The 14,792-nt window shown below is 54.9% G+C and overlaps 1 protein-coding gene across 1 annotated transcript; it reads right to left on the bottom strand.

Annotated features, from left to right (window-relative positions):
• Positions 1-2,246: 2,246 nt before the first annotated feature.
• Positions 2,247-14,278, bottom strand: NPTX2 (neuronal pentraxin 2). The gene is made up of 5 exons (XM_014795599.2): positions 13,734-14,278; positions 11,708-11,924; positions 6,582-6,826; positions 4,672-4,851; positions 2,247-3,684 (listed from the first exon to the last, which is right to left on the bottom strand). The coding sequence occupies exons 1-5, from the start codon at positions 14,157-14,159 to the stop codon at positions 3,457-3,459; spliced, it is 1,296 nt and encodes a 431-aa protein (XP_014651085.2). The 5' UTR covers positions 14,160-14,278; the 3' UTR covers positions 2,247-3,456.
• Positions 14,279-14,792: the final 514 nt, after the last annotated feature.

The following is a 14,792-nucleotide window of genomic DNA, read 5'->3' as shown; positions in this document are numbered from 1 at the left end:
ACTTGCGACCCTCTCCAGTCCATTATCCCTCCACCAAGCAGAGTGGTCTCCTTAAAACATTAATCCAATTACCACACTTCCTTGCTTAAAACCTCCAGACTTCCCATTTCACTTTGAATAAGATCTGAACTTAGGCCCTTGGTGATCTGGCCCTGCTACCTCTCCATTCCATCTCCTACTCCCCCCTTCCCCAGTGTATGCAGCCACCCGGCTGTTTCTTCTCTTGAACATTCCAAGCTCAGAACCACCTTAGGGCCTTCACACCAGCTGTTCCCTCAGCCTTGGGAGCTCCACCCAAGGTTAGCTTTCTTCTTTCAATCAGGTCCTAGCTTAAATGTGACCTCAGACAGTAATTCCCCAGTTACCCCCATCACATCACCAGCATTTTTCTTGTTTATATATTTGCCTTCCTATTCACCAGTGTATCTCCAGTGCCTAGAATAGTGCCTGACACATCATAGGTGCCTAAAATACTTGTTGAATGAATAGCATGAATGGTAATACCTGTGCTCAACAGGAAGATCTCTTCCAAGAACTTCCATATAAAAAATATTGAAACTGGTGCTGGAGTACCCTGAGACTGTGAAGGATCCTGGCCTGCCTTTGCCATCAGCAGAGACTTGGTCCCAGGCTGCCTTTGATTTAGCTGCATTCTATCACTTTTCAATTCGTTTATCACTGATCATCCAGCTACAGGTTCTACAGCAACCCTCAACAAACCAGAATATTCCATCACCCAAGACACTCTATCCCATCCTTCTTAGAGCACTCAATTCACTATCAAGGTGTTTTCCAGCCTCAAGAAAAGGGCAAAGTCTTGCATGGGGAAACTGAGGCCATGGGTCTCCTTCAGAGGGAAGCCTCAAGGCAAAAGGAACTCACTGAATTTCATGGGTGATTCTTATTTCTGCTCTTATGTCAGGAAGGGCAAACCTCCAATAGGAGGACCAGCATGAAGCAAAGGTAAGGAGAGATGGGTTCTTTCATCTTCCCACATCAGGTCAGCAAGGAGCACTTTGGTCCCATGTTCTGAGTTCAAAGCTCCTTCAAATGCAGGGAGAAAGTGATCTGGCTCAGCAGGGGTTCCAAAGCCCCGATGAAAAGGTATGCTCCTGGAAGAGGCAGTGCGAGGCAGGGGTATGAAATAAGGAAACCCCTCAGCACCTGTCAGAGGGAGATCTCAGTAGCTGGGGTTTTCATCATGAAGGAGTTTCAAAATAAGCTGCTCTCCACCTGGTCTCATCACGTTGGATGCCAAAGGCCCCCAAGCAGGGAGTCTGGCCTAATTTCATCTTCTACCCACCACTAATGGTATTCAGTTCCTGCCAAGTCCTAATTCACAACATTGAAAATGGACTCTAGGAACCTCAGTGACCCACTGCTCTTGGTTTTAGAGGTTACAGCTTCCATTGTGGCCTCAGCATCAAGTACACCCAGCAGTGTCATTGGGTCCCAGGATTAGACTCTGCTCCCTTAGAATAACAGAATGCAGACACTGTTACTTGGGAAGGGGACAGTTATACTCTGCTACTACCAAGACAGAGTAAAGATGCAAAACTGGGAAGTGGTGGTGAGGGGGCAGTACCTCACATCTGTGGAGATGGAGGGACTATCAACACACCTGCCAAGGCCAGGTGGGTACAGAGGTGGCTCTGGGAGGACACAGTGGCACTAGCCCCTCAGAGCCAAAGACCAGATGGCACAGGTGGGTGGAAGCAGGCTGAGGAAGGGGTAGGGTCTTCAGGGCCACAGGCCAGCTTTGATCCCAGCTCTGCCCTTTACCGGCTCTATGATCCAGAAGTCACTGTTTAGCTGTTCTGTGTATTCACTGTAAATTGGGATTAGCTCTTTCAGGGGGCTGTTAGGAGGATTAAATGAGATGTATGGCAAAGCATGGACAGAGTAGGTGCTGAACAGGTATCCCACCTGGGGCAGGGAGCTGAGGGTCATCTAGCTAAGCTCAATTCCTGGTTGAGAAGACAGGGAGGGGCTGAGGACAGGGAGGCTTGGCAGGGCCAGTGGGGCATCCACGGCCTGAGCCTGGAGTTGAGGAGGGAAGGGTACAGTCAGGCATCACGCCTTCCTCCAAGCATCCTCGGCTCCCCTGGGGCCAACAGACGCAGGCCCCAGGTGTGTCCACTGGGGCCAGGCCCAGGCTAACCAGAACAGCCATTATTCTGCCAGGGGTGCAAAGCCCCACCCCTCCCTGCCGTCAGCCCCAGACACGGAGAAAACAGACTCTAGGGCATCTTCCAGTGCACTTTAATCAAAATTCCATCATCAGAAGAGTTCCTGTAGCATACAATGTTAGGATGGGCATGTCAACTTGGTCCTACAAATGGAATTTCCACAGATTTGCACTTCAAACATGTATGAAAAATAAAATATATAATATTTAGTTTTATAAATTTCCCCACTTAATCACTTTATCTTTAAAATAAATTACTACCTCTGTCCAATAAATTAAGCAGCCTGGAGTCACTGAGCAGATATCAGCCAAATGACATCCCTTTCCTGAACGAGTTCTGGGGAAAATACTCGAGACTGTCAAATGCTTCCAGGAATCAACAGGAATTGAAACTAGCACGTTCCTCACAGTGCGGCAAGACATCAAACACGGGAGCCTGCTAATGGCTGCTCTTTTCTGTCGGGAAAAAATAAATCTCCCAAACCATACCGAATGGTTGTGAAGCCTGTAAATGAACTTTTGGCACCAGTGGAGAGAAGAGGCCTTTCGAAGCTGCACCCCAGTGATGACTCCATCAAAGCATCGGTCTCAGGGAGAGGTGACAGAGGGGGAGGGACGGCTGCCACAGCCCTTCTCCATTCCAAGTTCCCCTCTCTGGAGCCACGGACGCCCCCTCCACCTTGGAGAAGGCAGGGCATTGTCTGGGCAGCCTGCCCTCCTCTTCAAGCTCAAGAGTTCTTCTGATGGAAAGATTCACAGCATAAAGAACACCAAGAGAAAGGCCCTTCTGCGACGGGGGGGACTGCTTTGCTGCGTGCTCAGTGGACAGCAGGATGTACTCAACACACAAGGGACACGGCCACTCCAGCAGGGCGGCTGCACAGCCTCTAAAGGGGACGGACAGAAGGCGCACACGAGACACCAAGGATCCGAGAGGGCGGGCAGGGCTGGGGTGCACTAGCATTTACAGGGGGTTCTGAACAGGGCCTTAAGGACTATAATGCCCCCACAGCAGGAAGTCAGACCTTCCCCCACCTGCGGCTCAGGGCTTCTTCCCCCCGAAAAACAACAAAATCTTGCTAAAGAACAAATAAGCCGGTGACGAATGCTGCCACAGAGCCTTGGTCTTAGAGATTCCCTGGGAATGGGCCTTGGGGGCCCCAGCCCATTCTGGCAGGAGGTTTATACACAGTCTAACTGGGGAGTAAGTGGCCCTGGACTTCCACAGGAGCAGCCCCACCCGGCCTCCCGGACAGAGGAGAAGGTGGCTACAAGTCAAGGAGACGCTCCTCACAGGTCTCCACGGGCCACTTTGAAGCCCCTCCAAATACGTCGACGTTGTTGTCCACCCAGGGGATGATGTTGCCCGGCATGTTCGTGGAGCAGTTGGCGATGTTGACAATTTCTTGCGCACGAAGGACGCGGTCCCATATGTTGAACTGGCTGAGCTCCCCGACAAACGCCTGTGTGGCATCAAACCTGCCCCCAACAGTGTCCTGGGAGAAGGGGGACAGAACTGCATCAGTGCAGGTTCAAAAGCACGACTGTGAATTCTCTGGGCACACGAACAGCTTCAGGGAAAGGATACCAGCCTGGGAGGGGGAGGCAGGGGACAGGAGGAGGGGGACTTGGACATTTTCCTGACTCCCCTCTACTCTGACTATACTCCCTGACCACTAATTCCCGCAGGTTCTGCAGATGTCAAGCCTGGGAGGTGGCTTTACTCAAACCATCCCATTTTACAAGGGGGAAACTGAGGCTACAGCAGAGAGACACTGCCCAAAGACCCAAAGGGAGGACTAGACCTGGGTTCCCCGGCTCCCAGCCCCTCCTAGGGAGAAGTAACAGGGAAGTGAGGAGGGGAGGGGCAAAGGAGGAGCCCAGGGGACCTGGTGTTTGTTCCCTCAAACACAGACTGAACTGTCAGCTCTTATCCGCCCAGAGCTGACTGCCAGCTTGGATTTCCTCTCTCCCAGATGGCCAGTTTCTTGAGGGCAGCCTCCGAGGTCTTGCTCTTCCCTCCCCATCTTCCCCACAGGTGTTCCCCAAGTGCCCCTTGCTGGGGATCAGGGTCGAGACCCTGAGCCAGCAGCAACTGGAAAATGCCACACCACTCACAGAATCCTGAGTCAATACTGTGCCGGGCTGGACAGATGACTTGGGGTCATACATGACCCCATGTCCCCCGGACACTCCTGCTCACTTGTGATGGACTGGACTCCATTCTGGAATCTGTCTGAACCTGCCACACCAACTGGTCCCCTAAAGTGCAGGCCATATCTCGACCCCTGCCTCAGGCCAAAGATAGCACGAGCCAAGCTGGTAGGGACCTCACCCATCTGGGTTGGCCACCGTGCAACAGTGGCCAGGTCTGGCAGACAGACAGCTGGGGGTGGGGGGCGAGGGGGCAGGCAGCCTGCAGGCCCAGCCTTGTGCTGCCGGCTGGCGAGCACACTCTCATCTTGCACCCCACCTGCACCCACCTGCTCCTGCCCGAGGATCAGCACACCCCCCGGCTTGATGGGGTGCCAAGGAGCCAGGTTCTCCCCGGTGCCAAGCTTCTCCCCATCCTGGAAAGCTTCCCACATGCCATCCCGCGTCGTCCAGGTGACACAGATGTGGTGCCACTTGCCATCACTAACAAACAGGGGCAGCTGTGCAACCTGTGGGAGGCAAGGTGCAGGTGAGAACCCCCCGTGGGCTTCCCAGAAGTCTGTCCTGGGGGACCGGAGGCCCTGGGGCCCACTGCTGCTCCCATCATGCGGGGTCCCTCCTGGTCTCCCCTTCTCTGCTCTGTGGGTAACATGCCTGACCCCACCCCTCAGAGAGACCCTTGGGAGAGAGATGCCATGTGTAAGACACAGATGCTCAAGGGGAAAGGGGCAGCCTGGGTACATGACCCCAGGCTTTCAACTGGACACCTTTGTATCCGGCTTGGCTGGGGGTCCGGGATACCGTGCAGACTGAGCAGATGTGATGGACAGCCCTCCCCATCCTGGCCCTGAGCGCCTCAGGCTGCAGAACCCGAAGGTAAGTCAGGCCTCTACTGGACGAACTTTGGAAAACAGTCAGACCAGGTGTCTACACTCCGCAGGCAAGGTCCTAACTGCCATCACGGCCCTCCAGGAACCGCGTGTGTATGTGTCCTCCATGCAGAGGACCGAAGGCCTACGGTTATGTGTGAATGTGTGTGCGGGGGTGCACACCAAACTGGAGAAAGGGCATTTCAGACCCACACCCATGTACTGGCAGTCCTGGGAGCCCTCGACACAGCTCCACTGCGAACATCTTGTTGTTACTGCTTGTGTCCTAGCAACCCGGCACTCCCTCCCAGGAATTGGCTGTTTACAGACATCTAAACCGAGAGGAAAACAAGGCTCTCGGCTCTGCCGTGTCCATGTCCAAGGGCACCATTTAGAACAATTAATCCTCAGCTCAGGGACATGGTCACCGCTGAGAGGAGTCCGGCAGGCAGATTCCACAGCATTTCCCACTTAAACAACTCCCACCCAGGGCTGTTCAATGAAGAGAGAAGGAGGGGCCAGGGCCAAGTGAGTGCTCCCCGGTCTCTGGGTGCCAGGGAGCTGGTGCAGCCATTCAAGGAGGATGTGAGGACACAATTTCAGCTGTGTCACGTCTGACCTGAGAATGAAAGTTTCAGTGGGGCCACTGGAGGATCCCACGATGCCCAGAGCTGATCTCTTGAGGAGACCACACTCCTGAAGGTCGAAACCAGCCCGTCTATTAAAAAGGGACATTGACTCTGGAGAAGGCAAGACTGTAGGGACGAGGAACAGATCAGTGGTTGCCGTGGCTGGGGCAGGGGCGGCAGCTGACTATGAAGGGATATGAGGAAATTTTGGTGGGTGATGAAACTGTTCTATATTTTAATTGTGGTGGTTCCACAACTGTATGCATTTGTCAAACTTGTCAAACCATAGACTAAGAAGTGTCAATTTTACTGTATATACATTATATGTCAACAAACTCCCCCCAAAAGATATGCTAATGAGAAGTATTATACACTCAAAGAGAGAGAAGAGACACACACACATCCTGCACTAACGGGTGCAGCCCAGGGGAACAGCCCTCACTGACTGGCCTAAGGGCCAGTGACAATTCAGGCTAGCACACAGAGACCCCAGCTCATTCTGTTCCTTCCAAGACCCCTGTGCCTGGACCCTCTGCTGCTTCTTGGCCAGACTCATAGCTTGGATCTTCACAAGCTGCAGCTGCCTGCCCCCTGCCCTCTGACCCTTGCCAGCTGCCCAGAATGGGACTGGGTCAGTGCAAAGCCGTCCCCACTATGAGCCAGCTGTTGAACTCCCAGCAACATCCCGCTCTTTCTTTGTCGCTGCTACGATGGGAGGGTGGCAGTCCGGGCAGGCCTCACCTTGTCGTTGATGAGCAGCTCGATGGGGTTGTTGCCCCACTCGATCAGCACGATCTCATTGGCCTGCCCGGGCACTGCATAAGAGAACGGGGTGCCGATGCCCGGTGAGGCGCTGGAGCGCAGCCACAGGCAGATGGTGAAGGCGTACAGTTCGGGCAGCGTCTTCTTGATCTTGCCATACAGGTAGTTTGTGCGGAGAGGGAGGGACACTTTGAACGCATCGGGCGACTTGAACGCACTGTTGCCTGCGGGGAGAGAAGAGAGGCCGGCAGAGTGTTAGCCCACCCCCCAGGGAGGCCCAGAGTGACGGCTCACCTGGAACCCACCCCAAGTCGGTCCCCAGCAGAGGAGCACCAGCTACCAGCCAACCACTGTTCAAATCCCGAAACCCTGGCAGTAAACAAGAGCATCCTTGCTCTCGAAAGCTTGAGGAAGCGGGTAGGGGCAAGCTGGATTCAATTTTCTGGTTAAATTAAGTCAGAAAACCCTTCCTCAGCCAAGTCCTGTGGCCTCAACTGTTCCTTGAAATCTTGGCTCTCTGCGCTCCTTCAGGAAGGGTGGGGTTGGGAACCCACTGGGATTGGGCTTGGAGGCCGAAGTGTCACAAGGCCCCAGGCACTGGATAGACACTTGACAAGCCAGTAAGTCCATGTCACTTCTCACACTAACAAATCACCATGGCTGTGGGGAAGGAGTCAGGCTCGCACACATGTCTTGACACTACAACTTAACTCAGAAATGGTCTTTGGGCTAAATCCCCAACGTGAGCTGCTGTGCTCATGATCTGCCCTTTCCTCCTCAAGAGAAGATCACATTTATTGACCATTTCCTGCAGTTTGGGACCAGTGGGAGGCAGAGAAATGCAGGGGTGTCGCCCCCGCACTGAGGCTAACACATCTGGCCAGAGCCTTGACCCTCTGGGCCTGCATGGGACTGGTGAGGATCCCCCTGGCTGTCCCCATGTAAATGGTACTCCCAGAATCTTTGAAAACAATTGGTACTCCTAAATGGGTTTAAGTAATTTTCAATACAGTTTTGATTGAAGCTCAAAATTAACAGCAACAACAAAATGAACATAGAAGGCAAGCCCCTGTCTGGTTATCACAGATTCCTAAGCTACAAGGTACCACCCGATTCCATGAGCTGTCATGGCAAATGCTGGCTTCTTACTGGGAACCAGGTGCTGCCGGGGAAGGAGTCCAAACACCCTTCACTCATTCCACAAATATTTATTAGGCACCCATGAGGGGCCAGATCATCTCCACTGCCATAAAGACAGGCTCTCTGGACCCAGAACTGACAGAGCCCAACTGCCTGGGTCACTAGTGGACTAAATCAGTCCCCTCCTCGCCCCTTCCACAGAACAGGAACGAAAACCTTCCTCCACTACAGTCCCCCAAACTCATTTTCTGTCATAGTAAATAATTCGAGAGAGAAGCTCTTTGGTGCCATGGTTCACATCTATCCGAGGAAGACCTTCTGCAAAGAAAAGCAGCAGGGCCCAGTGCCACCCTTTCAACCTCTCTGGAACAGGCAGCAAAGAAACACTAGAATCTGGGCTTCACCCGTACTATTGACTCCTATCTTCTGATGGCACCGTCTTGCCGGGTCCATCCTGACCTCCCATCCTGAGAGTGCAGGGCACTCTCAGCACAGGCTGTGGAGCTGCAGAGCACTGGGCGGCGGCTGGGAGGACCTGGCGGCCTGGGGAAGCCACATGGGGCCAGGACAGGGTACAGGCTGGGACGGACCCCACGTTAGACTGAAGCAAAACTGAGAGACCCAGAAAGCCCCAACTCCCCGATTTTGTAGGTTGCACAGTTGAGGTGCCGAGGCTTGGAGAAGTGAGGTGACTTACCCTAGGCCACACAGCTAGCAAATGACAGAGCAGGGACTGGAAGTCCCTCTTTCCACTACATGTAGCCACTAGTATTTAATGTGCAAATGACCATGTTCTTCAGGAAGGCATGGTTATCTAATAAAGAGAAATGGCTTCTATTCTTGCAGGTGGGCAGGTGGCTGATTTAATAAGGCTCAGTGTTGGTAATGCTGTTAGCTCGGTGACAACAGATAGGTTTAATTGGAGCTGGGAGAGCCGAGGGGCAGAGGAGGGGGGCCCAGACCCTGAATGCTGATGCCCTCTCTTTATATAAAGCAGCTTGGAGGTTCAGAGGAAACTTAGTTAAAACCAATTAAGGAATTAAAAGGCCTGACCAATAAATCAGAGGCTGCAGGTGGTGGACAAGCTGAGGAGGGGGCAGCTGGGGCCAAACACAGAGGGGTTTGGTCTTCTCAGTGCCAAAGTTTTCTTCAGCTCCAAGCTGGGCTGTGCCTGGCCAGTGGGCCTGCAGTCTGGAGGACCCTGCAGATGAGCAGGTCTCACAGCAAAGAAAACAAGCATCCTTGGGACCTGGGCAGCATGAGTATCCGTACACAGGGTTGGCCGCTCACCGCTGGGCTCCGGGGAGCCCCCTGCCCAGCAGGGCTGGAGCCCACAGGCTGCTCCGGGCTGCAGCCTCCATGACTCTGGTCCTCTGGGGTCACCAGCAACTTCAACCCCAGCTCGGCAATCTGCTGGCCATGTGCATGCAGGTGTCAATTAGCTCTCTGACTCAGTCTCTCATCTGTAACTAAATCCTACCTCATAGAGTTGTGGCAGGAGTTACAGAAGATTCAGAATGCGGAACTCACAGCCCAGCGTCTGGCCCAGAACAGGCACTTAATGGGCAGGGGATGATGAACTGAAGGCCAGAGTCCCCCAAAGCCCCTACACTATGTGTTGCTGAGGTCTGTCTCCTCTGGGCTCAATTGGAAGCTTCTAGAGAACACAGTGTGTTTTCTACTCACAGTATATTTGGGGGCTGAGAGTTCACATTTCCCTTTATACTTGTCACAAATAGGATGGATATAAACTTAGAATTGCCCAGAAGACAAATCGGTCAGCAAATGATCACTTTTCTCAAAGACTCATCCCAGAACCCGGTGGAGCACCCAGAAGATTCTACAGTTCTCGTGGTGGGTCAAAAGGCAGCAGACAGTAGCAGCTGAGCTGCTCCTTGGTGCCAGGTCCTGGGGGCTCTGCAAGAATGGCCAGCCAGGAGCCTTGCCTTGTGGAGCCGAGCTCTAGCTCACAGACCTCCCCTCTGTGCCACCTGAGCTCAGACGGCTTTCCATAGAACCTACCCATCCACAGCGTGGTGCCACAATCAGGCTGGGGATGGGAGGGACAATCACAAAGTGGCAGCTCCTGGGTGGCCAAAGCTATGATGAAGGACCTTAGAGGAAGCCAAGAGAGACTCACAAACTGCCTGGAGTCAGAACACAGATGCAGAGGGGGGGATTATGTGGCTGTTGCTGCTCACCAGCTGGTGGCCCAGGCCCCACCTCGGTCCCCTCTCCCCAAATGACACACCTCTGGCCAAAAATGTCTGAGCATTTTTCTCATCTGTGAAATGGGTATAACAAAAGTCCTATCTCATAGGGGTGATGTGGTCAGCACACTGCCTGGCACTACTCCATGTTCTAACTCAGTAGACTTCTATTAACCCACCTCCTTGTAGCTACTTGGCCACCAAGCCAAGTGAGGTAAAGGCCAAGCAAAGCCCTCCTCTCATTCTACAGCTACCCCCTTCAAGTTACTAACTAATCACAGTGTGCCTGCTCCACAGCCCTGCATGTCCCCAGGTTCCACTGGGGGTGAGGCTGGGGCAAGGGAAGGCAAGCCACCCTCCCCTTGGACCTGACACTGCCTTCCTCTCCTCCTGTCCTATGAGAAAGGCCAAAGCTGCAGCTACTCTGCCTTCAGGGAAGACCCTTGAGACCAAATGAGTTTCCTGAGGTAACCTGGCAACAGAGGTGAGGCAGAGAGGACGTTTTTCAGAAACTCAAGAATCCAAGTCTAACAGGTAAACCACACTCACCCTTTTCTGAGAAGGGTAAGGAAGAAAGGATAGACTTTTCTGGAGGAAGAGAACAGCAAAGGGCCGAAGCAGACCTGTGCCTTCTGGGATGCTGCTGTAAAATGAAACGGAAACACCATCCCTTGGTCTACTCCACCTGGCCCTCCAGAGCCAATGTCACTAAAAGAGTAAGTGGACATTCTGCTATTGCCCGTTCTCCTATCAATTCATGAAATTAAGTAATGAAAAACTGCCTTTGTCGGATTAGCGCAACTGATAAGATTATAAACCCAGCAAACCTGAAACTTCACCCCTAGTCCACGCAGCAGCTTGGGGGCTGATAACAATCTGAATGATCTAGGACCCATGATCCCTCCCCTTCCTGTCTCCTGTAGGAGAAACTTACCCACCAAAGTGTGAGCAGAGAAGAGAACGATACACAGTATCTGCTGCAAGGACTAGCTGAGAAGGGACTGAAATGCCCAAGTGGCGGGAGGTCGGGGATTAGGTTGTTTGCCCACGCTGGTCCTGAGAGCACTGGCTTTTCCATGGATAACGCCAGTGGGGCTGGGGGGTGGGGCTAATTCCTGAGATGACCATCATCAGTTACCCTTCCTGTTTGCTCAGACAGCCACGGCCCACCTCCATGTAGCGCCACCATCACTTGCTGACATCCCAGTCGGACTGTAAGTGATGAAAACCAGGCCACTCCCAGCAGCAACTGGCCCCTTCAGTCTCCACCGCGTCTCTCCGGCAATGCGCCAACAAGTCTGTCAAGTCAGCCTGACTGTGGGCGAGAAGCTCTAACCCTCTGTGCACCGTGAGAGATGACTCCAGGTTGAAAAAGCAACATTTCATCGGGGAGACAGGGAAGGGAGAGGTGGACTGCTGCTGGAATGGTAGAGAATCAGGTGGTTTTCTGCACCGAGGACAGGTAGGTTCAGAGCGGACAGAAGAGCAGCCCGAGGGCCTGACCCAGCACACGTGGGAGCAGAGCCACGTGGCAAGAGTCAGCAAGAGGGGTCTGGGAGCAACCACTCCCTCAAGGGCCCAAGCGGCCTCGTCTGTAAATGGGCAAGACAGCTGGGGGCTGGCCCGTCTCTGCCTGCTCTCCCTTGTTCTGAGCCCAGCTTCCCTTACTCCGCAGCTAAGAACCAAGACAGTGGGGTGGGGGGGCCAGGAGGGACGTCAGCCAGAGGGTGACAGAGAAACAAGCGAGGCACTCACCTCGCTCCAGCTCCGTCACCCTCTGCAGCAGCGCGTTCAGGGCGCTCTCCGTCTTCTGCCGGTGAGCCGAGGTCTCATTGTGGAGCAGGGACTTCTCGTCCTCCAGCTCGGCCACCTTGCGCAGCAGCTGCCTCTCCAGCTCCCCGAGCCGCCGCTGGAGCACCTCTCGAAAGTCGCTGGGCAGCGCGGCGTTCGACACGTTCACCCTGAGCTGGTGCTTTTGGTCGGTGGGAGGGGACACAAGAGGGAGAAGTATTAAGGCCAGTTAAGCAACTAGAAGGATGTGCAACCATGACGTACAACTATCTACTGGGGGGCTTTGGGGAAAAAAAAAAAAAGGAAGAGGATTAGGCAATGGATGTTAGCTCAGAGCCGGTCTTCCTCAGCAAAAAGAGGAGGATTAGCACGGATGTTAGCTCAGGGCTGATCTTCCTCACCAAAAAAAAAGCAATAATAATAAACAAAAAAAAGGCCAGTTAAAAAAGGAATTGTGAAATGTAGCTCTAATGACCCCAGCACACAGGGAGAAGCTTCCAAAACCGGAGTATTAAATCCTGCCAGTGGCACGAAGGGGAGCATTTCACTGATGCTTTTTTTTCCTTTTTTTGTGTGGAAAGGCTTTCAAAGTCAGACAAGAATTACTTTGCTGCAATATTTGAAACTTATGAATCTCATTTTCTCCTCTCATAAAGCTGTTTTTCTCCCCTTACTAAAAAGTCAAAATTTTAACCAACATCTATCATTCTCAGGTAAAGACCAAAACACAGCTAGGATTTTTAAAAAAAAGGGTTAATCAAATGGTACTCAAAGCTGATGAGGTTTCATCCGGAAACGAAAACAGCCTCCAAGTTCCAGTAGGGCACAAAAGTAAATAACTACGCTTGCAGAGATGCTCTGGGAAATGAGAGATGACTAGTCTGAATTCCAGGAATCTTTGCTTTTAACGCTGTGTTCTAAATCCTCACTTCCTATCTCTTTTACTCCTCCACCATCACGTGGCTCTGGAGGCAGCCTGCCTCTGCCTAGCCATGGTCCTTGGCAAGCGATTTACCCCTGTCTGTGTTTCAAATTGTAAAATGCAGTTAATAGAATCTGCCTCACAGGACTGTTGCAGGGGTTAAAATTAGATAATATGCCTGGCACATATTTAGTGTTCCAGAAATGTTAGCTGTTTTTAATCATAATGAGTCAAGGGATATACAGATGCTGGAAATACTGTATTTAGCCATCATGCCACAGGAAATCCTCAAATAATTTTGCAATAATTACCACCTGTAATTGAAACCTTTTGCTAATAAGTATTTTGGTAAACGTGTAACAGAAAAGTCCACACTTCTTAAATAGAGCAAAAAGTAAAGACGGAAATTACATGATGATTTCTCTCTCCAAGTTCCAAACTGCATACACCTTCCAAGAGAACTGCACAAGGTCCCTTCCCCCAAAGCAATAGGGAAGGGCACCTAGAGCCGCGCAATTTGCGGACAGAGCGTCTTTGAAGTTAACAAGGTTTCCTCCAAGGCGCGTTCTGGTGTGGCCGGTGACCCGCCCGCGCTCGCACCCCGCCGAGAGCCCCCGGGCCTCCGCCCGCTCAGGTCCAGCCCGAACTGATTTATAAGAGGAAACACCGGACGCCCGGGGCAGTCGACCTCACGCGGCAGCCTCACGTCCCTGGGCACAGCCTCCGGGAGCGCGTCCGGCTCGGGGAGACTCGGAGATTTGCAAGAAGAGAGAACAGGCCGTCCCACTGCTCTGACGCGGACTTCGGGAAGTGAATGGCCGCACAGTGGGCAGTGGCGGCGCGCGGGGGATTTAACCCTTTCCTTCCAGCAAGGGGAGAGGGGTGCGAACCACGCAAGTAAGTTTCCGAGCAGGAGCGAGAACCCCCCCTGAACCCAAACCCAGCTCGCCCCGCGTCCGAGCGGGCCCGAGCAGCCGTGTCCCGCACATCCTCGCGGACGGGACCACGCGCCCCTCCTCTGCCCCGCGCCTCGGGGACGTCTCCCCCAGGACCCCCGCGCCCTGCTACCTCGAGGCTCTCCAGGCGGTCCTTGAGGGTCTGCAGCGAGCGGCTGAGCTGCTCCACGACGTGGCCGGGGTCCCGCGGCAGATCGCCCATGGTGTCCTTGCCCGTGGCCGCCCGGCCCGGCGCCTTGCCGCCCGCCAGCCCCTCGCAGCGCGCCAGCTTGCCCGTGAGCTCGCGGATGGCCTCGCGCTGCGCGCCCAGCGTCTCCTTCTGCTGCACGACGGTCTCGCGCAGCTGCAGCACCGCGGCCCTCAGCTCCTCCTCGGGGCTCAGCGCGCCTCCCTGCATGGGCATCGCGGGCAGCGGGCAGCCGGCGCGCGCCGCCTCCGGGGGCAGCGCTGTGCACACGAAGCGGCTGCCGGGCGCGGGGCCGTCCTGGGCCCCGGCGGCCACCGAGAGCGCCACGCCGGCGGCCAGCAGCGCCAGCATCCCGTCGCCGTCACGCTCACTCCAGCATCGGCGGGCGGGCGCCGTCGGGGCGCACGGCGGGGGCGCCTTCGTGGCGGGCTGCAGCCGTGCGCGCCACTCGAAGGCAGCGGCAGCGGGACCCCGCGGAGCCACCCCTTCAAGCAGCCCGCACGCTCCGCCGGCGCGGCGCTCTGGCCGGGCCCGGCCGGCGCGCCCTTTCTTAAGCTGGGGGGGGGGCCGGCGCGCGGGGCGCGGCGCCGCGGGCTCTGATTGGCCCGGCCGGGCGCGCGTCAGCGCAGGGGGCGGGGTGGGGGCGCCTCTCCCGGCGGGCGGGTGGGCGCGTGGGCCGGAGCCGGGGGCGCGAGCGCCAGCGCGGGGCCCTGGGGCCCCCACGAATGGGGTCCTGAGGTACAGGGGTGCTGAGGTACAAACCGCCCCGGCTGCCTTCGGGAGCCGCGGCCAGCGTGTCCAGGGGGCCCTCGGGCCCACCCGAGGACGCGCGCGTCGCGGGCTGAGGAGAAGCTGGAGCCCCCTGGTGCCCCGGCGCCCCCGGGGCGGCTGCTGAGCTTCCGGCGCGGCGCGAGGCCTTGCTCAGCGGTCGCCGCAGCCCGGGGGTCCGGGGGGGACACTCCCACTTCACAAGTGAGGAAAGCG

The sequence above is a fragment of the Ceratotherium simum genome, chromosome 26 (assembly GCF_057802395.1).
Source record: "Ceratotherium simum simum isolate JZ-2026a chromosome 26, ASM5780239v1, whole genome shotgun sequence".
NCBI classification, from domain to species: Eukaryota; Metazoa; Chordata; class Mammalia; order Perissodactyla; family Rhinocerotidae; genus Ceratotherium; species Ceratotherium simum.
Note: the sequence above shows the minus strand (reverse complement) of the source record. Positions and strands in the feature narration are given on the sequence as shown.

Excerpts from the sequence above, each read along its gene's own strand:
- NPTX2 (XM_014795599.2), bottom strand. The coding sequence starts at position 14,159 with ATGCTGGCGCTGCTGGCCGCCGGCGTGGCGCTCTCGGTGGCCGCCGGG. Across the intron at positions 11,925-13,733 it reads ACCGCCTGGAGAGCCTCGAG|CACCAGCTCAGGGTGAACGT; the intron begins GTAGCAGGGCGC and ends ACCGACCAAAAG. Across the intron at positions 4,852-6,581 it reads AGCTGCTCATCAACGACAAG|GTTGCACAGCTGCCCCTGTT; the intron begins GTGAGGCCTGCC and ends TGCCTCCCACAG.